Source organism: Labrus bergylta, chromosome 4, assembly GCF_963930695.1.
Source record: "Labrus bergylta chromosome 4, fLabBer1.1, whole genome shotgun sequence".
In the NCBI taxonomy this organism is placed as follows: Eukaryota; Metazoa; Chordata; class Actinopteri; order Labriformes; family Labridae; genus Labrus; species Labrus bergylta.
This window is the reverse complement of record NC_089198.1, coordinates 2,967,735-2,990,993: the sequence shown is the minus strand read 5'-3', so window position 1 is coordinate 2,990,993 and position 23,259 is coordinate 2,967,735. Positions and strand designations below refer to the sequence as shown.

At 45.2% G+C, this 23,259-nt stretch overlaps 1 protein-coding gene across 3 annotated transcripts; it reads right to left on the bottom strand.

Annotated features, from left to right (window-relative positions):
• Positions 1 to 3,353: 3,353 nt before the first annotated feature.
• Positions 3,354 to 22,649, bottom strand: LOC110002891 (CYFIP-related Rac1 interactor B). Of its 3 annotated transcripts, none has more exons than XM_065953499.1 (11): positions 22,511 to 22,649; positions 17,199 to 17,272; positions 16,769 to 16,890; positions 15,611 to 15,716; positions 15,040 to 15,176; positions 9,311 to 9,388; positions 9,050 to 9,166; positions 5,387 to 5,466; positions 5,128 to 5,254; positions 4,854 to 4,924; positions 3,354 to 4,092 (listed from the first exon to the last, which is right to left on the bottom strand). In XM_065953499.1, exons 2-11 carry the CDS (start codon positions 17,269 to 17,271, stop codon positions 4,023 to 4,025), a joined length of 981 nt encoding a protein of 326 aa, XP_065809571.1. In that variant the 5' UTR covers position 17,272; positions 22,511 to 22,649; the 3' UTR covers positions 3,354 to 4,022. The 3 variants fall into 3 exon arrangements, with proteins under 3 accessions (XP_065809571.1, XP_065809572.1, XP_065809573.1); XM_065953500.1 differs by lacking the exon at positions 22,511 to 22,649 and adding an exon at positions 22,087 to 22,293; XM_065953501.1 differs by lacking the exon at positions 22,511 to 22,649 and adding an exon at positions 18,057 to 18,518.
• Positions 22,650 to 23,259: the final 610 nt, after the last annotated feature.

The window sequence follows — 23,259 nt, the reverse complement described above, 5'->3', positions numbered from 1 at the left end:
AATATGTCAGAGTAACCTTGAAGATTCCCCGCGCTCCGAGTCTCAGATATCGTCTTCAGCAGGACGAGGGTGAGCTGCCGTTACAGTCGGTGTGATAAAAATAAAAAAGACAAAGGTCCCGCTGACAGCTTCCTCTCTCTTTGATCTCAGGTTAGACGCACCTTAAACACAGGAGCCTCATTCCTGAAATCCAACAGACACAAACACAGACGCACACACCTACACACACACACTCTCCACCCAGTTTACAGCACTCGTAATCTTCAAACGCTTACAATAAAGATAAGAATGTGAGAAACAAACTTCATAAGACATGTTGATATGTCTGACGTCTCTTCTGTCGCCCTCACCAGGCTGCATTGTGCATTGCAGATGCAGTATTAATTTTTTTAAATGGCCCTGATTGCTTATTAATCTGTGAATCAACAGCCGAGATTCATTTTGGACTTTTTAAGGTCATTTAAAGGTCACATATTCTGCAAAACACACTTCACCATGTTTCTCTAACTCTAGTATGTGTCTCTAGTCCGTCTACAAACCCCCCAATGATGAGAAAAGTCCATCCTCTCTGTCTTCTGCCTGCTCCACTTTTCAGAAAATGTGTGCTCAAACAGGCTGTTTGGAGATTTTCCCTTCATAAAGTTGATAGTAAGATCATTGGGATCAAATTACCTGATCTGTGTCTCACCTTCAGAAAGAGAGATGCAGCGCTCTCTGTCATCCTCTGTCCTCAGGCAGGAAAGACAGATCATAACTCAGGCCATCAAATGACTGAACTCCAATGATGACCCTGATGATGAGTTTTAGTTTGGTTTAAATGACGGTTTTATGGCCGTTTTTATACATTCTCCGTTTCCTGTTGTTACCAGATGAACTCTAGTATTCATGTGTTTCATGTTTTCATGTTGTTTCTGATGTCTCTGTGTTTCTAGATGTCTCTTGTTTTCACCTGGCTGAAAAACAAATTTCCCCTTGGGGACAATAAAGTTGAAGTTAAAGATGAAGCGTGGTTTCACTTCTGAGACCCAGAGGGGGAAAAACAAATTCATACGCAGATTATAAATTTAGACGTGAATACACAAAGTCAGCAGAACCATGAGCCAGACAGAGTAACAACAATTACATAGCCGGAGGACGTTTGTGTCGACTGAAAAGCAGAAGTGAAACAATGAGTGTTGGGGGGGATTTTTAAATACTGACAGGAGAAGATGACGACATCAACTGTTCCACAAACAACAAAAGAGACAACTAATCAACATTATTTTGGAAGGTAAAATACCAGAGATCTGAAGATCAGTTTTCTTGATAATGTGGCCTCCTGGCAAAACAAACTAACTAGACTAACTAGTATCTCATGGGGTTGATTGTTTTTTACTCAAGTTGGTCCCAATTAGCCCCAGTACACTTGGTCAAAATGTTGTCGTACGCTGATGACACGCTGCTATATCTCCCAAAACATCTCCAGTCTAACAAATCTTTTCTCAGTTTTTTTCTTTTGTTTTAATTTGATGTCACCTTAGGGTTAAGGCTGCACGGTGATGCAGTGGTTAGCTCTGTCCACTCACAGTAAGGAGGTTCCTGGTTTGAATCCCCTGACAGGACCCTGACTAATCATTTATCCATGTTACAAAACAGGAGAAGAAACTTTTTCTTAAAAATGTAAAAACTTTATTCAGCCAACATTTCATAATTTTGAAACATTAATGCCATACAATCCCTGACACTTGGGTTGTAAAAATGACGATTCTCTGATACTTGTTTGATACCACGTGTTCTAAAACAATACAATCCCTGTGATTTTAATGATTGATAGTATTAATGAGTACCGAATTCTTTAGAAAACTACATTTCTTACATCAGACAGGTGTTTAGGAGACGAAAAAGTCGATCAAAAATTGCACGCAAACTCCTCCAGACTGATGAAATTGCACAAAAACATTGGCAACATTTCGCGATGAAAACAAATGACAATGTTTTTATGAAATTTGAAGGATCAATCAGTAAGATCTGTAGTGACTGAAACGTCCAGTATGTCCTCCTTCAAACTTTAGATTCTGGTCCTGAATGCTCTGGATTTGTTTGGACCTGACTGGGATCAGACCCATGCAGAGCTGGATAAACACTGAAGCTTCAGTGTCCACCACATGGCAACCATTCGTGAGCATCAACTCTAGAGAGGGGAGGGGGGGCAGCTCTCTGTAATGTTTTGAATTTAGACTGCAGTACCCATTTTAAACACTAGGTGTCAGAGTTACATACTGCTCCTTTAATCAGTGCGAAGACGTTTTTCTGCAAATTTTGGTCGTTAAAAACAAGATATTACCCAACCCTGGGTGTCTAATATTTCTATTTTTGTTGCCGTGGTATCAAACAGGTATCAATATCGTCAGATTTACGAGAATCGTACCAAAGTTTAATATCGCGGCATCATGACAACCACGCCGCTGACGCTGCAGCTTTAACACACAAGGCAATACAAAGAGCTTTAATTCCAGTCAGCTGTCCCACTGATTCAAACATCAGTCGGAGGGTTTCCTCCCATCAGTATCGCTTCTCTTCATCACAGTGGTTCTCCCCTTCACAAACCAATCTTTGGTAGCCAGTCCTTTGTTTTTTTACAGTGTTAGCCGTATCATAGCTAAAATTAAGAATATGATGTTTTGGGCTTCAAACATATTAACAAGGAGCTGAAATGTTTGTGAATTTGTCTACAGTTCTACGTGATGGTGAAATGTATAATTATGACCTTTCACCTTCTAATTAACAGTCGTTTCCCCTTTACCAATCAGTTACGTTCATGTCTGTAAAAGTCAACCTCAGCCACAGTCTTTATTCTGAGGTAGGAACTGCAGCCGAGGAATCAAACCAGAACACGGTTCCTCCAGTGGGGAAGTCCCCAGGTTCTTGGAAACGGTTCTTTTGGTATGAAAGTGTCTGAAGTTTTGATTCAATCAGACTCCAAAGTCATTAAAACACTTAAACAAATGACAGCAAACAGATCAGTGCTACTTAAAAACATTCAAACTGCATTCACGTCACGATCAGAACAACGTTCAAGACGACAAATCGACCCCAGCTTTGTCGTCATGCTCAGCCCTTTAGATTCAAGCAGACCCAGCTGCAGTTGACAGGAGTTTAAAAATCCGTCGAGCACATCAGGAGAATCTTAACAGATCTTCTTTATAATCTCAAAGCATGCTCACACTACCTGATACGAAAATAATGACACATCATATACCAAAGGCTTTCATTAAGATTATCGTGCAGAGGGTAAGCCGCCCCCTCACATGACCTCACGGTGGGTAAATTTGAGATTTTAATGCTTTATGCAGAGAGGGGGAAAACATTAAAAAAAAAAAGAGTTTGGGTGAAGAAATGTCTGAGGAGACGCCGACATCGTGGATTGTCTGTTCCTCAGTGAGAGCTGGAGGTCAGATTGTTACTGTCAAATGCATTTGGGCTGTCCACCACACCCTTGCGGGTGAGTTTTTCTTTGTCCAAAAACGTTGTATTGTGTATGTAATGAACACTGTCGCCTCTAGGGGGCGTTTAGAGCGCTTCTGAAGTAATCAACCCGCGCAGTTTTTTCTGTATGCGACTCTTGCTGGATGTTTGTTAATGCAGGCAAACAAAACAACAACAACAACAACAGAAACATCTCCAGCTGCGCTTTTCTTAATGTCCACTAGGGGGCAGAGGAATCTTTTTTTTTTTCACTGAACAGATGTGTTAAATGTGACGTGAATGCAGCTCAAACACAACAGCTGGTTTGTACACCGTCTTTTCTTGGATCAACCAACTGAAAAGTTTACTCTCTTTTTTATCATTTTTCTTTTCTTTTTTATGACAACAAAAAACAGCTTTTAAAATCAGAGTAAAAAAATAAACAACAAAACAAACACTGAGGTTAATCAAAGAGTCATTAGCTACAAATATTTTCAGTAGTTCTTTTGAAATTTGGACCACAACACTTTTCTTTGTCTCCCTGTATCGCTCCGGTTTCACTCAGAAGAAGCTTTGAGTTAATTTGGCTGCAGCATGCTTTTGATCTGCTTTGACGTGGCCTCATCGTTCAGATGTTTGGTTGTATACCTGCAGGGACGGAGCGAGACGTTAATGACCAACACCCCAAAAACAACCAGAAAATCAGGTCAGAAAAAGAACAAACTACTCGTGGACGTTTAGAGAAATCGTACCCAAAAAAGTCAAAGATAAAGCTTCAATATTCTAAACACTGAGGGCCTGATTCACAAAGGAGTTGACCAGCTTTTGCGCCTGCTAAACCTTTGCACGAGTCAAAAAGAGACCGTTTAATGCACAAAACACACGAAGGGTTAAATTCTCCCCTAACTGTGCTGCAGCGCAAACAACGTCTCTGTGCGTTAGCATGCAGCTCCGTCAGTGAGAGTGCAGCTCCAATTCTGCTGTGGGGAAGCACTGCACAGCGGGGGCTCCACATACACACACAGTCAGACATGCACACACACACAGCTGATCCTCTCTCTCCTCTGTAACGCCTCTGTTTCTACCTCTGAAGACGGTACAAAAAGGGGGTCATTTCATCCTCCCATTACGCCTCCACTACATTCAGAATGAAGGCGAAGCATCACAGGAGCGTAAATATTGCGGCTTGAAACGGTGTCTGAACAGAGCTGATGATGAACACTGCGTGAAGATATTAGCGGCTGCAATCCATTCTTAGTGAATCAGACCCTCTGAGTGTTTGATTTTAATAATGAGATGACAGTCATGAACAACGTCACAGTGACTTTCTAATTGTTCCCGTTTGGTTTGTGTGTTGTTGTTGTGTTGTTGTGTGTGTTTGTGTTGATGTTGTGTAGTGACGGTCAGACCTGAGAGCGTTGAGTAATCCCTCCACGCTGCTGGGCGGCTGCTCCTTCAGCACTCGGATGCAGCCTTTCATCTGAAAATGACAAACAAACACGTTGACATAAAGCTTGTTATTATTTCTGTTAATGACACAAACATCATCAATAAGAAATAGAAGTAATGATGGACGTGTTAAGTAAAAGTAACTCGTTAATAAAAAGTTGTTGAGACAGAATGAGCAGCAATAAATAAACCATCAGGCTGCTCAGATTAGATAGACTCAGTCAGCGAACATACGTCTATATTGGAGGTCTTGACGAAGGCTCCGGCCGGGTGAACGTGGTCGAATAGGATGATGACCCCGACCATCACGCGGAGGCAGAACAACACCGTCTCGTCACTGGTGAAACGGCTGCGGTACTCCCTGCACACACACACACGTACACACACACACACACACACACACACACACACACACACACACACACACACAGTGTTAGTTCATGTCTGAAGCGGGCGGCTGTGATGATGCATTCAGGAACATGTAGGGACTCACGGTGTGTCAAGCATCACTTTACACACACTGGCCATCGTGCTCAGACAGTCTGTTGTGTTTTCAGTCGGGAGGTCTGGATTCTGCAACAACAACAACATCAACATCAACAACAACAACAACAACAACAACAACAACATCATCATCAACAACATCAACAACATCAACATCAACAACATCATCATCATTAAAATCATCCTCATCAACATCATCCACAACAACCTTGTCATCATCATCAAAATCATCAACAACATCATCATCATCAAAATCATCAACAACATCATCATCATCAACATCATCATCCACAACAACAACATCAACATCATCATCAACAACATATTATACTTTAACACTTTATATTATCTGTAAACTAGTATAGCATGCTCACTGCATCTTAATCTGTATATTATTAGTATAGCATGCTCACTGCATCTTAATCTGTATATTATTAGTATAGCATGCTCACTGCATCTTAATCTGTATATTATTAGTATAGCATGCTCACTGCATCTTAATCTGTATATTATTAGTATAGCATGCTCACTACATCTTAATCTGTATATTATTAGTATAACATGCTCACTGCATCTTAATCTGTATATTATTAGTATAACATGCTCACTGCATCTTAATCTGTATATTATTAGTATAACATGCTCACTGCACCTTAATCTGTATATTATTAGTATAGCATGCTCACTGCATCTTAATCTGTATATTATTAGTATAACATGCTCACTGCATCTTAATCTGTATATTATTAGTATAGCATGCTCACTGCATCTTAATCTGTATATTATTAGTATAACATGCTCACTGCATCTTAATCTGTATATTATTAGTATAGCATGCTCACTGCATCTTAATCTGTATATTATTAGTATAACATGCTCACTGCATCTTAATCTGTATATTATTAGTATAACATGCTCACTGCACCTTAATCTGTATATTATTAGTATAGCATGCTCACTGCATCTTAATCTGTATATTATTAGTATAGCATGCTCACTGCATCTTAATCTGTATATTATTAGTATAGCATGCTCACTGCATCTTAATCTGTATATTATTAGTATAGCATGCTCACTGCATCTTAATCTGTATATTATTAGTATAGCATGCTCACTGCATCTTAATCTGTATATTATTAGTATAGCATGCTCACTGCATCTTAATCTGTATATTATTAGTATAGCATGATCACTGCATCTTAATCTGTATATTATTAGTATAGCATGCTCACTGCATCTTAATCTGTATATTATTAGTATAGCATGCTCACTGCATCTTAATCTGTATATTATAATCCTAAAAACACACTTATTTTGTAGCATTACTTATTTATAGCATTTATTTATATTTATTGCATCCCATTAATCCAGCCATCCAGATTTACCTAATAATTCACTTTTTTTGTCTACATCTGTAAATTTTGCAATTACTGTACATAGCACAGAATTACTGTACATAGCACAGACTCTTGCACTCAATTACTGTACATAGCACAGAATTACTGTACATAGCACAGACTCTTGCACTCAATTACTGTACATAGTACCTAATAATTCACTTTTTTTGTCTACATCTGTAAATTTTGCAATTACTGTACATAGCACAGAATTACTGTACATAGCACAGACTCTTGCACTCAATTACTGTACATAGCACAGACTCTTGCACTTTCTGCTTATTTGCACTTCTGGTGAGATGCCAAACCTCATTTCGTTACTCTATACTTGTATATGTGTAATGACAATAAAGTTGAATCTCATCTCATCTCTCATCTCATCCCAGTAGATGAGCAGCTGAAATACTCAGTCCGTCTGGCACCAACAAAGTTCAAAGTCACTTGAATAAACGTTTTCCTCGGTTGCTCGGTTTGAACTTCAGCAGATCGTCTTCATCACACATTCCTAAATGCATTGAGTTGCTGCCATGTGATTGGCTGATAAGATATTTGCAATATAATAAAGTGGTCGGTGAGTGTTGGTAGAGGCTGCTGAGTAAAGAGTCCATCAGTATTAACTCATCCATTCATACACATTCACACACTGATGGTAGAGGCTGCTGAGTAAAGAGTCCATCAGTATTAACTCATCCATTCATACACATTCACACACTGATGGTAGAGGCTGCTGAGTAAAGAGTCCATCAGTATTAACTCATCCATTCATACACATTCACACACTGATGGTAGAGGCTGCTGAGTAAAGAGTCCATCAGTATTAACTCATCCATTCATACACATTCACACACTGATGGTAGAGGCTGCTGAGTAAAGAGTCCATCAGTATTAACTCATCCATTCACACACTGATGGTAGAGGCTGCTGAGTAAAGAGTCCATCAGTATTAACTCATCCATTCACACACTGATGGTAGAGGCTGCTGAGTAAAGAGTCCATCAGTATTAACTCATCCATTCATACACATTCACACACTGATGGTAGAGGCTGCTGAGTAAAGAGTCCATCAGTATTAACTCATCCATTCACACACTGATGGTAGAGGCTGCTGAGTGAAGAGTCCATCAGTATTAACTCATCCATTCACACACTGATGGTAGAGGCCGCTGAGTAAAGAGTCCATCAGTATTAACTCATCCATTCATACACATTCACACACTGATGGTAGAGGCTGCTGTGTAAAGAGTCCATCAGTATTAACTCATCCATTCATACACATTCACACACTGATGGTAGAGGCCGCTGAGTAAAGAGTCCATCAGTATTAACTCATCCATCATGTAGGCGTGATTTAGCTGAATGTAAAGATATGCTTCATGTTATGACTTCAGGAGGAAATATCTAATCCTTCAACAACAGCTTCAGGGATCATTAAACTTCCCTTCATGTGTTTGTAGCCACAGAGAGGAACAGTGAGGGCGCCCTCTGCTGGCTGTTCATGAACATGAAGATAAACTGTCTGCTTCTGACCCCTGCTGGCTGAAATAATCATTACACCCTCAACATGGAACAAAACAATTAAACTAAGCTTTTAACACTGACACAACTTTGACTTGGTGTTATTTTCTGAGTTCTGTTTGTGCAGTTATGAATCAAATAATTATGAAATAACTGTTGGAATACAAACGTCTTTTCATAGTGAGGTAAATGATAAAGGTATCTTACTATCTGATCATTAAGGAAACATGCTATGTTGAAGTGCTGGCTTCTCTGACAACAATGCAGCAGCCAGTATGTCCTCCTTCTAACTTTAGATTCTGCTCCTGAATGCTCTGGATTTGTTTGGACCAGAGAAGGTAGGCGCTTTTAAGACACCCCCCCACACGGCCGTTTTGGACGCCCCTTAGTTTGTCAGATATGAGAGCAGTTATCAGGTCAACAGGTGTTGCAGCGATGGAAGCGGGCAAGAGAAGTGGTTCAGATAGAAGTGATTGTACCCGACCTAAAAAGCCTCTGCATGTTTCTAATAAGCTCCACGAGCAGAAACGTGCTCAAACTAGGATCAATATTGGAGATGCTTTTGAAAAATGGAGAGAGGTTAGAACACAGAAAGGTTTACAGACCCGTGCAGAGCTGGATAAACACTCTGGCAGCGTTTGGTTCATAAACGTATAAAGTTCATTGATATACATCCTGGAAAAGCTACTTCAAACAAATCTAAAAAGAGGACAAAGATTTAATTCTCAGTCTGGACTCACATCCGAGACGAACTTTGACGTGGCGTCACTTAGCGTCTTCAGCATCGGCGTGGCACTGGCGTAAAACAGAGACATCCGATTGGCCAGCTCGTTGTTGACTTCATTTCCTGCATCAGCCTGGGAAGAGAAAATCAACAGGTTGGATTTTAGAAACTCGTAAGAGAACAGATGAATGGAAATCAGAAACAGAGAAACATTCATCTCAGAGGGTCTGATTCACTAAGACTGGATTCTGGTCCCTTTGGACCCAAAGCCACTTACGGACAAGTTGTTGATCCGCATCCGACTGATGGTTCGTCTGTAATAACTGAAGTCGTTCTGGATCGCCGGATTCGTCATCTGGAACAAGGAGATGAAGGAGGTGAGGAGGAGGGACAAAGAGATGAAGGAGATGAGGAGGAGGGACAAAGTGATGAAGGAGATGAGGAAGAGGGACAAAGTGATGAAGGAGATGAGGAAGAGGGACAAAGTGATGAAGGAGATGAGGAGAAGGGACAAAGTGATGAAGGAGGTGGGGAGGAGGGACAAAGTGTTGAAGGAGATGAGGAGGAGGGACAAAGTGATGAAGGAGGTGGGGAGGAGGGACAAAGTGTTGAAGGAGATGAGGAGGAGGGACAAAGTGATGAAGGAGGTGAGGAGGAGGGACAAAGTGATGAAGGAGATGAGGTGGAGGGACAAAGTGATAAAGGAGATGAGGAGAAGGGACAAAGTGATGAAGGAGGTGGGGAGGAGGGACAAAGTGTTGAAGGAGATGAGGAGGAGGGACAAAGTGATGAAGGAGGTGGGGAGGAGGGACAAAGTGTTGAAGGAGATGAGGAGGAGGGACAAAGTGATGAAGGAGGTGAGGAGGAGGGACAAAGTGATGAAGGAGATGAGGTGGAGGGACAAAGTGATAAAGGAGATGAGGAGGAGGGACAAAGTGATGAAGGAGATGAGGAGGAGGGACAAAATGATGAAGGAGGTGAGGAGGTGAGGAGGAGGGACAAAGTGATGAAGGAGGTGAGGAGGAGGGACAAAGTGTTGAAGGGGAGGAGGGACAAAGTGATGAAGGAGGTGAGGAGGAGGGACAAAGTGTTGAAGGAGATGAGGAGGAGGGACAAAGTGATGAAGGAGATGAGGAGGAGGGACAAAGTGATGAAGGAGATGAGGAGGAGGGACAAAGTGATGAAGGAGGTGAGGAGGAGGGACAAAGTGATGAAGGAGATGAGGAGGAGGGACAAAGTGATGAAGGAGATGAGGAGGAGGGACAAAGTGTTGAAGGAGATGAGGAGGAGGGACAAAGTGATGAAGGAGATGAGGTGGAGGGACAAAGTGATAAAGGAGATGAGGAGGAGGGACAAAGTGTTGAAGGAGATGAGGAGGAGGGACAAAGTGATGAAGGAGGTGAGGAGGAGGGACAAAGTGATGAAGGAGGTGAGGAGGAGGGACAAAGTGTTGAAGGAGATGAGGAGGAGGGACAAAGAGAGGAAGGACATGAGGAGGAGGGACAAAGTGATGAAGGAAGTGAGGAGGAGGGACAAAGTGATGAAGGAGGTGAGGAGGAGGGACAAAGTGTTGAAGGAGATGAGGAGGAGGGACAAAGTGATAAAGGAGATGAGAAGGAGGGACAAAGTGATGAAGGAGGTGAGGAGGAGGGACAAAGAGATGAAGGAGGTGAGGAGGAGGGACAAAGTGATGAAGGAGGTGAAGAGGAGGGGCAAAGTGATGAAGGAGGTGAGGAGGAGGGACAAAGTGATGAAGGAGATGAGGAGGAGGGACAAAGAGAGGAAGGAGGTGAGGAGGAGGGACAAAGAGAGGAAGGACATGAGGAGGAGGGACAAAGTGATGAAGGAGATGAGGAGGAGGGACAACGAGAGGAAGGAGGTGAGGAGGAGGGACAAAGTGATGAAGGAGTTGAAGAGGAGGGACAAAGAGATGAGGAGGTGAAGAGGAGGGACAAAGAGATGAGGAGGTGAGGAGGAGGGACAAAGTGATGAAGGAGATGAGGAGGAGGGACAAAGTGATGAAGGAGGTGAGGAAGAGGGACAAAGTGATGAAGGAGATGAGGAGAAGGGACAAAGTGATGAAGGAGGTGGGGAGGAGGGACAAAGTGTTGAAGGAGATGAGGAGGAGGGACAAAGTGATGAAGGAGGTGGGGAGGAGGGACAAAGTGTTGAAGGAGATGAGGAGGAGGGACAAAGTGATGAAGGAGGTGAGGAGGAGGGACAAAGTGATGAAGGAGATGAGGTGGAGGGACAAAGTGATAAAGGAGATGAGGAGGAGGGACAAAGTGATGAAGGAGATGAGGAGGAGGGACAAAGAGAGGAAGGATGTGAGGAGGAGGGACAAAGAGAGGAAGGACATGAGGAGGAGGGACAAAGTGATGAAGGAGGTGAGGAGGAGGGACAAAGTGATGAAGGAGATGAGGAGGAGGGACAAAGTGATGAAGGAGGTGAGGAGGAGGGACAAAGTGATGAAGGAGATGAGGTGGAGGGACAAAGTGATAAAGGAGATGAGGAGGAGGGACAAAGTGTTGAAGGAGATGAGGAGGAGGGACAAAATGATGAAGGAGGTGAGGAGGTGAGGAGGAGGGACAAAGTGATAAAGGAGATGAGAAGGAGGGACAAAGTGATGAAGGAGGTGAGGAGGAGGGACAAAGAGATGAAGGAGGTGAGGAGGAGGGACAAAGTGATGAAGGAGGTGAAGAGGAGGGGCAAAGTGATGAAGGAGGTGAGGAGGAGGGACAAAGTGATGAAGGAGATGAGGAGGAGGGACAAAGAGAGGAAGGAGGTGAGGAGGAGGGACAAAGAGAGGAAGGACATGAGGAGGAGGGACAAAGTGATGAAGGAGATGAGGAGGAGGGACAACGAGAGGAAGGAGGTGAGGAGGAGGGACAAAGTGATGAAGGAGGTGAAGAGGAGGGACAAAGAGATGAGGAGGTGAAGAGGAGGGACAAAGAGATGAGGAGGTGAGGAGGAGGGACAAAGTGATGAAGGAGATGAGGAGGAGGGACAAAGTGATGAAGGAGGTGAGGAGGAGGGACAAAGTGATGAAGGAGATGAGGAGGAGGGACAAAGTGATGAAGGAGGTGGGGAGGAGGGACAAAGTGTTGAAGGAGATGAGGAGGAGGGACAAAGTGATGAAGGAGGTGGGGAGGAGGGACAAAGTGTTGAAGGAGATGAGGAGGAGGGACAAAGTGATGAAGGAGGTGAGGAGGAGGGACAAAGTGATGAAGGAGATGAGGTGGAGGGACAAAGTGATAAAGGAGATGAGGAGGAGGGACAAAGTGATGAAGGAGGTGAAGAGGAGGGACAAAGAGATGAGGAGGTGAAGAGGAGGGACAAAGAGATGAGGAGGTGGGGAGGAGGGACAAAGTGTTGAAGGAGATGAGGAGGAGGGACAAAGTGATGAAGGAGGTGAGGAGGAGGGACAAAGTGATAAAGGAGATGAGGAGGAGGGACAAAGTGATGAAGGAGATGAGGAGGAGGGACAAAGAGAGGAAGGAGGTGAGGAGGAGGGACAAAGAGAGGAAGGACATGAGGAGGAGGGACAAAGTGATGAAGGAGGTGAGGAGGAGGGACAAAGTGATGAAGGAGATGAGGAGGAGGGACAAAGTGATGAAGGAGGTGAGGAGGAGGGACAAAGTGATGAAGGAGATGAGGTGGAGGGACAAAGTGATAAAGGAGATGAGGAGGAGGGACAAAGTGATGAAGGAGATGAGGAGGAGGGACAAAATGATGAAGGAGGTGAGGAGGTGAGGAGGAGGGACAAAGTGATAAAGGAGATGAGAAGGAGGGACAAAGTGATGAAGGAGGTGAGGAGGAGGGACAAAGAGATGAAGGAGGTGAGGAGGAGGGACAAAGTGATGAAGGAGGTGAAGAGGAGGGGCAAAGTGATGAAGGAGGTGAGGAGGAGGGACAAAGTGATGAAGGAGATGAGGAGGAGGGACAAAGAGAGGAAGGAGGTGAGGAGGAGGGACAAAGAGAGGAAGGACATGAGGAGGAGGGACAAAGTGATGAAGGAGATGAGGAGGAGGGACAACGAGAGGAAGGAGGTGAGGAGGAGGGACAAAGTGATGAAGGAGGTGAAGAGGAGGGACAAAGAGATGAGGAGGTGAAGAGGAGGGACAAAGAGATGAGGAGGTGAGGAGGAGGGACAAAGTGATGAAGGAGATGAGGAGGAGGGACAAAGTGATGAAGGAGGTGAGGAGGAGGGACAAAGTGATGAAGGAGATGAGGAGGAGGGACAAAGTGATGAAGGAGGTGGGGAGGAGGGACAAAGTGTTGAAGGAGATGAGGAGGAGGGACAAAGTGATGAAGGAGGTGGGGAGGAGGGACAAAGTGTTGAAGGAGATGAGGAGGAGGGACAAAGTGATGAAGGAGATGAGGAGGAGGGACAAAGTGATGAAGGAGGTGGGGAGGAGGGACAAAGTGTTGAAGGAGATGAGGAGGAGGGACAAAGTGATGAAGGAGATGAGGAGGAGGGACAAAGAGAGGAAGGAGGTGAGGAGGAGGGACAAAGAGAGGAAGGACATGAGGAGGAGGGACAAAGTGATGAAGGAGATGAGGAGGAGGGACAACGAGAGGAAGGAGGTGAGGAGGAGGGACAAAGTGATGAAGGAGGTGAAGAGGAGGGACAAAGAGATGAGGAGGTGAAGAGGAGGGACAAAGAGATGAGGAGGTGAGGAGGAGGGACAAAGTGATGAAGGAGATGAGGAGGAGGGACAAAGTGATGAAGGAGGTGAGGAGGAGGGACAAAGTGATGAAGGAGATGAGGAGGAGGGACAAAGTGATGAAGGAGGTGGGGAGGAGGGACAAAGTGTTGAAGGAGATGAGGAGGAGGGACAAAGTGATGAAGGAGGTGGGGAGGAGGGACAAAGTGTTGAAGGAGATGAGGAGGAGGGACAAAGTGATGAAGGAGATGAGGAGGAGGGACAAAGTGATGAAGGAGGTGGGGAGGAGGGACAAAGTGTTGAAGGAGATGAGGAGGAGGGACAAAGTGATGAAGGAGGTGGGGAGGAGGGACAAAGTGTTGAAGGAGATGAGGAGGAGGGACAAAGTGATGAAGGAGGTGAGGAGGAGGGACAAAGTGATGAAGGAGATGAGGTGGAGGGACAAAGTGATAAAGGAGATGAGGAGGAGGGACAAAGTGATGAAGGAGATGAGGAGGAGGGACAAAATGATGAAGGAGGTGAGGAGGTGAGGAGGAGGGACAAAGTGATGAAGGAGGTGGGGAGGAGGGACAAAGTGATGAAGGATGTGAGGAGGAGGGACAAAGTGATGAAGGAGATGAGGAGGAGGGACAAAGTGATGAAGGAGATGAGGAGGAGGGACAAAGTGATAAAGGAGATGAGGAGGAGGGACAAAGTGATAAAGGAGATGAGGAGGAGGGACAAAGTGATGAAGGAGGTGAGGAGGAGGGACAAAGTGATGAAGGAGATAAGGTGGAGGGACAAAGTGATGAAGGAGATGAGGAGGAGGGACAAAGTGATGAAGGAGATGAGGAGGAGGGACAAAGTGATGAAGGAGGTGAGGAGGAGGGACAAAGTGATGAAGGAGATGTGGAGGAGGGACAAAGTGATGAAGGAGGTGAGGAGGAGGGACAAAGTGATGAAAGAGATAAGGTGGAGGGACAAAGTGATAAAGGAGATGAGGAGGAGGGACAAAGTGATGAAAGAGATAAGGTGGAGGGACAAAGTGTTGAAGGAGATGAGGAGGAGGGACAAAGTGATGAAGGAGGTGAGGAGGAGGGACAAAGTGATGAAGGAGATGTGGAGGAGGGACAAAGTGATGAAGGAGATGAGGAGGAGGGACAAAGTGATGAAAGAGATAAGGTGGAGGGACAAAGTGATGAAGGAGATGAGGAGGAGGGACAAAGAGATGAAGGAGATGAGGAGGAGGGACAAAGTGATGAAAGAGATAAGGTGGAGGGACAAAGTGATGAAGGAGATGAGGAGGAGGGACAAAGAGATGAAGGAGATGAGGAGGTGAGGAGGAGGATCAGGAGCAGACCTTGAGTTCGTCGAAGCGCAGCGTGAAGTGCATGATGTGGGCAAACTGTCGAGCCAGAGCCTGTTTCTGCTCCAGGTGCTGAGTGGGAGTCGAGGCGGCGCTGGTGAGGACGACCAGGAGACGCCGCAGACTGGACTCTGATGGGAGGAGACAAGGGGGAGACAAGGAGGAGAGAAGGAGGAGACAAGGAGGAGACAGAAGAGGACACAGAGCGGGAGACAAGGAGGAGAGAAGGAGGAGACAAGGAGGAGACAGAAGAGGACACAGAGGGGGAGACAAGGAGGAGACAGAAGAGGACACAGAGGGGGAGAAAAGGAGGAGACAAGGAGGAGACAAGGGGGAGACAAAGAGGAGACAGAAGAGGACACAGAGGGGGAGACAAGGAGGAGACAAGGAGGAGACAGAAGAGGACACAGAGGGGGACAGGTGAGTTCTTCTCCATTTGAAACATGAAACAAACACTGATAACGTTCACTGAAATGATGCAGTGGTGCTCCCTCTAGTGGCTGCAGGAGGAACTACAGCCACAACATGAAGGTGTCCGTCCTGATGGTGGTTACAGGTTTCTTACCGAGTTTCTGAGAGAACTCGTAGAAGCTTTTGAGTTTGCCGACCAAAGGAACCACAGCAGACCAGGCCTTCTCCTGAACCCCCTCCACACCTGGACTCTGGATGGCCTACACACACACACACACACACACACACACACACACACACACACACACACACACACACACACACACACACACACACACACACACACACACACACACACACACACACACACACACACACAAAGTTGTGTAGGAGAAGAAGGAAGCATCAAAATGAATGACGGGGGGGCATGAGAGAAAGGGGGGGTTGGGGGGGACTCAGGGGGGGCAGCATGAACAGAGAAAACTCCAATTTATACCTCAGTATCCACACTTTAGTCAAGATACTCTATGGGTGGTGTTACCTGTCCTCTATGTTACCTGTCCTCTACGTAACCTGTCCTCTATGTAACCTGTCCTCTTTCTTACCTGTCCTCTTTCCTACCTGCTGTCCTCTATGTTACCTGTCCTCTCTGTTACCTGTCCTCTATGTAACCTGTCCTCTATGTAACCTGTCCTCTATGCCACCTCTCCTCTTTCCTGCCTGTCCTCTTTCCTACCTGCCCTCTTTCTTACCTGTCCTCCATGTTACCTGTCCTCTATGTTACCTGTCCTGTATGTAACCTGTCCTCTATGTAACCTGTCCTCTATGCCACCTCTCCTCTTTCTTACCTGTCCTCTTTCCTACCTCTCCTCTTTCCTACCTGTCCTCTTTCCTACCTGCCCTCTTTCTTACCTGTCCTCTTTCCTACCTCTCCTCTTTCCTACCTGTCCTCTTCCCTACCTATCCTCTTTCTTACCTGTCCTCTTTCCTACCTCTCCTCTTTCCTACCTCTCCTCTTCCCTACCTCTCCTCTTCCCTACCTGTCCTCTTTCCTACCTCTCCTCTTTCCTACCTGTCCTCTTCCCTACCTCTCCTCTTTCCTACCTGTCCTCTTTCCTACCTGCCCTCTTTCTTACCTGTCCTCTTTCCTACCTCTCCTCTTTCCTACCTGTCCTCTTCCCTACCTCTCCTCTTTCCTACCTGTCCTCTTTCCTACCTGTCCTCTTTCCTACCTGCCCTCTTTCTTACCTGTCCTCTTTCCTACCTCTCCTCTTTCCTACCTGTCCTCTTTCCCACCTGTCCTCCTTCTTACCTGTCTGATTTCCTCTCCTGCTCCTCTGTAAGACTGCAGGTCTTCCAGGATGACCCGAGACTCCGTCAGCACCTGGTTCACCTCCTCCCACACCTCCGTCTCCGACTGCGAGGGCTGAGCGTCTGCAGAGACACACACACACACACACACACACACACACACACACACACACACACACACACACACACACACACACACACACACACACACACACACACACACACACACACACACACACACACACACACACACACACACACACACACACACACACACACACACACACACACACACACACACACACACACACACACACACACCGAAGTTTAAACACACAATCTCCCCGTTACTTTAGATTCAAAACGTCTCCCAGGTGTGTGTCAGTGTGTGTGTGTCAGTGTGTGTGTGTGTGTGTGTATGTGTGTCTTACTCTCAAAATCCAGAAAGAAGTTTCCACCATTGTTGTCGATGTCTCTGGTTAACACCTTGATCAGGTTCCCCATCCTGACAGAACACAAAGTTTGAGACAGAGACAGTGAGGACACGACCAACTCTAACCGACTCCCCCTTTAAGTTTGCAGAACCCAGGAGCTGCTAGTTGCCATGGTAGCAACTTGTCAATGAACAGTAGCCCCGCCCTCACTCCTCCGCTGTGTCCTGGTCTCTCTGACTCTTAATGGGACCATCATTTACTAAATGAACATCACGCTGTGTTGAAGAAGACTTCAAACTCCAGATTGAGACCGTGGACTCATGAGGAAACCAGCGCAGTTGCCCCCTGCTGGTCATTTGACAGAATGCAGGTTTAGGTCACTTCTGCATCGGCTCCACTTTTCATACAGGAGGCTGCATCTATTTCCCCTCCAGAGTCTGTGGCTCTGAATGACCCAGTCTTTGCTTTGAACTCTCAAAAGAACACAAAATCGGAAAAACCTACATCAGACTTCATCGCTGCTAGTGGATTTGTGCAATGATACAAATGACCACGAACAGTCAGACACACCCAGGAGGCGTGTTAAGACCAGGCGTGATGAACCGGGTCACGGTTTCTCTGAAGGCTCCTGACTTTGCCCAGGTGGTGAACAAACCTGCTGCTGAAGGTCGAGCTGATACATAGCCTCAGTGAGACAATCCCCCTGACAACAAGGGCGTTTAAATGTACCCACTCTCACACCCGTCTCAAAGCACCAACAACGAGCAACGCAGCAGAGGAAAGAGTGTGGAAGTGATGCAAAGACAAAACAACAAAACAAGCTGTTGAGGATTCTGCCTGAACAAAGATACTCACTGAACAGGTCGAGTGAAAAGTGGATTCTCAGAGTCTCATTTTCTGCAGATAATCTCCTCAGAGCAAAACGCTTGTTCCTGCAGACGCAGCTCTGTCGAGGCGGTGAGCACAGAAGTCTCGTTATGAGCAGTGAAAAAAGAGGAAGTCGAGTCTGAAAGTTGGGCCTAAATTTAAAACAGAGGAAGTGAAGCAGACTGTGCACAGATCAGGTAAAGACACCAAGAGAGCAGCGGCAGAGCAGTTCAGAAAATGTAACCAACGTCGGGTTTATTCTGAGCTTCGAGTCTTTATCAGCAGAAAACCACTGAGCACCTTAACCTTTAGCAAACGCCGCCTCGAATTCGATTCACACGAGAAATACAGAGTCTGTTACCGGGACGGTTATTTGTCACGTTATTTAGTCTTTGAATGGAAGGGAAACATTTAACAGTCCGTCCTCGACGTGTCAGACATGAGGTCGTAAAAATGTTTGACACTTTTCAAAACCACAATCACAAAAAGTACCCAACTACTTCATAACACCGGTGTGTAGTAGAGGAATGAATCCTTCACAAACTGTCCCCCCCACCTTTGTTTGTTTGCTTCCAAAAACTGAAAACAAGAAAGTCCCCAATGGGGGTCTGGGACTTCTAGTTTAGTTGTCTTTCTATCCAAACAGCTTTTGATATTGTCTGTTTTTCACTAGAATCATATCAACATTTTAAATTCAGGTATTGTTGCAACCCGTGTCTGGCAAAAGCTCGATTCAGGCAGCTGCTTCAAGCTGTGATATTTACGCCCCTGTGACGTTTTGCCTTCAATCTGGATGTCTCAGAGACGTAATGAGGGGACGAAGTGACCCCCCCCTCTGTCCCGTCTTTAGAGGTAGTACCAGAGGCGTTACAGAGGAGAGACGGGATCAGCTGAGCCAGCGGAGGAGCACAGTGCAGCGCTGTGTGTGTGTGCATGTCTGACTGTGTGTGTATGTGGAGCTGTGCCGTGTTTCCAAAATGCTGAAACGTTTCCAAAAAACAATGTGACCTCACAGACTGGGACACTAATATTACACCGTCACAGAATCAATATGAATGACGGCTGATCTTAGCTACGGCACTTGAGTTCTAAATTTCTGTGACCCCCCCCCCCAGGGTGTCGGGACCCCCACTTTGAAAAAAACATTGCTCTAAATGGAATATGTGTGTAGCGTACAAAACAAACAAACAAAAAGGCAGCAGTAGACCAGCAACTCCTGTGTTCTACAGATTTGATTGGGGCGATTTTAAGAAGAAGGTCGATCTCTGGAGGGACCCTCTCTGACATGTTCTAGTCAAATTCAAACAATATCAAAACCAGTTCTGATCGCACCACTACAAAAACTAGAGGTCCCAACAACTGCCTGCAAACTCCTGCAAACTGTCTGAATGGCACAAACACATCACTCTATGATTTGATTCTGAATCTATTAGTACATTTTAGACTCGTCTAAAGAAATAGATTTAGGTTTTTTTGTAAAGGTGACATATCCTCCTCCTCCTCTTCAGTTTAAATAAGTGTCAGAGCTCCTCAAAACATGTGTGTGAAGTGTCTAAGTCCACTCTGATCCTGTATTTGATCATGTCTATAAACCCCTCTATTTCAGCCCTGCTAAGAACAGGCTGTTTCTGTGTCTCTACCTTTAAATATGTAAATGAACTGTGTCTGACCACGCCCCCTCTCTGGAAGGACTTGGGTGTACTCTGGTCTTTCTGGCTCCATGTCCTATTGGTTACGGTGAGAAGGCAGACTCAGAGGGCAGAACAAACACCTAGCTGTGGGAGTGTCACCCACCTGGGGGAGGGGCTACTGCCTTTTGTGATGTCATGAAGGGAAAATCTCCAAACGGCCTGTTTGAGCACACATTTTCTGAAAAGTGGAGCAGGCAAAAGACAGAGAGGATGGACTTTTCTCATGATTGGGGGGTTTGTAGACTAGAGACACATATTAGAGTTAGAGGAACATGGAGAAGTGTGTTTTACAGAATATGTCGCCTTTAAAGATTCTGTACATGTTGATAATGTTGATCTTTAAATGAACAGAGATGTCATCGACCAACACGGCCGTGAAACTTCCACTTCTTTTACTTTCATTTCTTAAATGAGCCTCTCGTAAATGTTTTTATTCCCCTCGTGTTGCAGAGGTAGAAGATTATTTACGGACATTAAAGTACAGACAAATTGTCAACAACTCGTCAGGATGAGCTGCTCTCTTCCTCAGTGTTTTGAATATCCAAAGAATGTGACTTTATTCTACATGAATAGATGTAAGCACATTTTAACAGCCAAGTTCCTCAATTTGGAGCCGCTTTTAGCAAAAGGACATTACAGCATGTGGCTTTCTGAGAAAACAGACGAGGTGTTGAGAAGAATTCTCGAGTCAGGAATAAAAATAGAAACAGCAGAAGAAGAAGTTTGTAGCACTTAGAGAACAAAGTCATTAAAGCTGCTTTCACACATGCACCTCACAGCGGGAGACTCTCCCTGTCAGACAGGAGGGAGCCTTGTGCCTGGTGATAAACACCAATTAGGACAGGGCAGGTCTTGAAAAGTGCTGGAGCACAAAATTAACCTGAGAATTAAAGGTCCAATCAGTGAGATGTGTAGAGAGTGAGGTGATAAAGGTATCTTACTATCTGATCATTAAGGAAACATCTTCTCTGACAACAATGCAGCAGCCAGTATGTCCTCCTTCTAACTTTAGATTCTGCTCCTGAATGCTCTGGATTTGTTTGGACCAGAGAAGGTAGGCGCTTTAAGACACGCCCCACATGGCCTTTTTGGACGCCCCTCAGTTTGCCAGATATGAGAGCAGTTATCAGGTCAACAGGTGTTGCAGCGATGGAAGCGGTCAAGAGAAGTGGTTCAGATAGAAGTGATTGTACCCGACCTAAAAAGCCTCTGCATGTTTCTAATAAGCTCCACGAGCAGAAACGTGCTCAAACTAGGATCAATATTGGAGATGCTTTTGAAAAATGGAGAGAGGTTAGAACACAGAAAGGTTTACAGACCCATGCAGAGCTGGATAAACACTGAAGCTTCAGAGTCCTCCACATGGTGACCTGAGTGAGCATCCACTCTAGAGAGAAGGGGGGGGGAGACAGCTCTCTATGATGTTTAGAATTTAGACTGCAGTACCCATTTTAAACACTAGGGGTCAGAGTTACATACTGCTCCTTTAAATAATTTAAACTTGTGTTACGCTCTGATAACTATTTCTAATGGTCAGGCTGTCAGCATTAACTACTTCATTGTGATTAATCTCATGTTTGTCCCTTCAGGCTCTCCGTAGATAGTGGTCCTCAGTGTCTCCCTGTAGTCTCAGTGATGGAAAAGAAGAACACTGCTGCATCTTTGAATGTCTCATTTCACTTTAACAAACTCTCAGACAGTAATATCCACCTGATGACATCACACATTGACCTTATGACATCACACATTGACCTTTGTTGCCGTTCCTTTGAGCTGTTTGACCTCACTTTGGGATCCCTAACAACTTCCTGTTTCTGTGCTTAACTTCCTGTCCTAATCTTCCATCTACCAGAAGGGCCTTACTGTATTTCAAAATAAAAACACACCGTAAGTAAAGTACTCTCAGCTTAAGGCAGCACAACATTTCAAAATAAAAGCCTCACAATTTTTGCTTTTAAATGGGAAATTTGGGAATTTCAAACATGCGATTAAAATGTGATTGAGTTATTGAGTTTCAGCGATTAAAAGGTGTAATCGTTTGTCAGCCTTATTCTTTATACATGCATCTTTTTCAGCATTTAAAACGTTTTTAAGCATCTTAAAGGTTTTGGGTTTTTTTTAGGATTTTAAGAGAGAAGAAAGAGTTCAGAATCTATTCAAGCAGTTTTCCTTTTACTGTGACAGTTAAGACAGAAACAAATGAAAAGAAACACTTTGGAGCCATAAGGAACCTTCAGGCTGAGTGTTTGTCTGAATACTTGCAGTGTAATGATCGCTGCAGGCTACACAATGCTGCAGCTCGTTACTGTCGTGGTGTCGTCACATACCTTCAGGAAAGCTCCGCGATGTGGACGACTCAATGAACTGATCTCAGAGCAGAACTACAACCCGAACTTTGACCTCTCGACGCGTCACTTCTGTGTGCTCGTAACGTGAATAAAAAGCAGAATAAAAAGTTGTTGTTTCCTGGTGAGTTTGCAGCAGCAGCAGCAGCTTTCTGCAGGACCTGACATGTCTGATTTGAGATCCACCCAGAGAGAGGACCCATCTCCCCCCCCCCCCCCCCCCCCCCCCACACACACACACACACACACACACACACACACACACACACACACACACACACACACACACACACACACACACACACACACACACACACACACACACACACACACACACACACACACACACTCCGCCCCGCTCTGCTGATCCAAAACACCCCCCTCTGAATCCCCCCCCTCTCCTCACCTTCACCGATAACCGATGGATACGTGCGCGTCGACAGTGCGTGTCCGGGCTCCGGTGTGTGTCCGCGGCGGTGGTCCAGGTGTCCGCCTCCTCTACATACTGAGTAAGTGTGAACCCGGAAAACAGCCGCTCTGCGCTCCGTTAACTATAAAAGGAGTGATTTCCTCAGGAGAATGAGCGCTCAGCCAATCACAGAGCGCAGAGCGCAGAGCGCAGAGGCTGCGACTGCAACCTGACCGTCGGCCGATGGAGGCAACCTGAACTGAGGGGCAACTCCAGCTGAGAGAGAGAAACGATATTAAAGTCTTCAAGTATGGAAGCCCAGAGATGCCAACACGAAAAATAAGGTTCTCATTTGAATCCAAATAGTTTTAAAGTTAGTTTTTAATACTTTTATAGTCTGCTCAGAGTGTTTTAAAGAAACACAGTCACCTTTATTTGATTATCTTTTGGGCCATTTTGCTAAAGCCCGGCACGCACTAAACGATTTTAAAATCTTTGTAAATGTGAGAGACCGCGCTTAAGGATAGACAGCTGAAGAGATACCAGGGGAGGAGAGAGCAGGGATCTTTGTGAAAGTTTGTGAATCCTCAGGTACTGGTCTGGGGCCCCAAGATGTTGCCCTGCCTTGCCTCTGATTGTGTGCGTGTGTGTGTGTGTGTGTGTGTGGGGGGGGGGGGTCATGGAAACTTGTAGGGAAGAGGAGGAGACTGAACATTTGAATCTGTCTTCTTAGATGTTTTGATTGC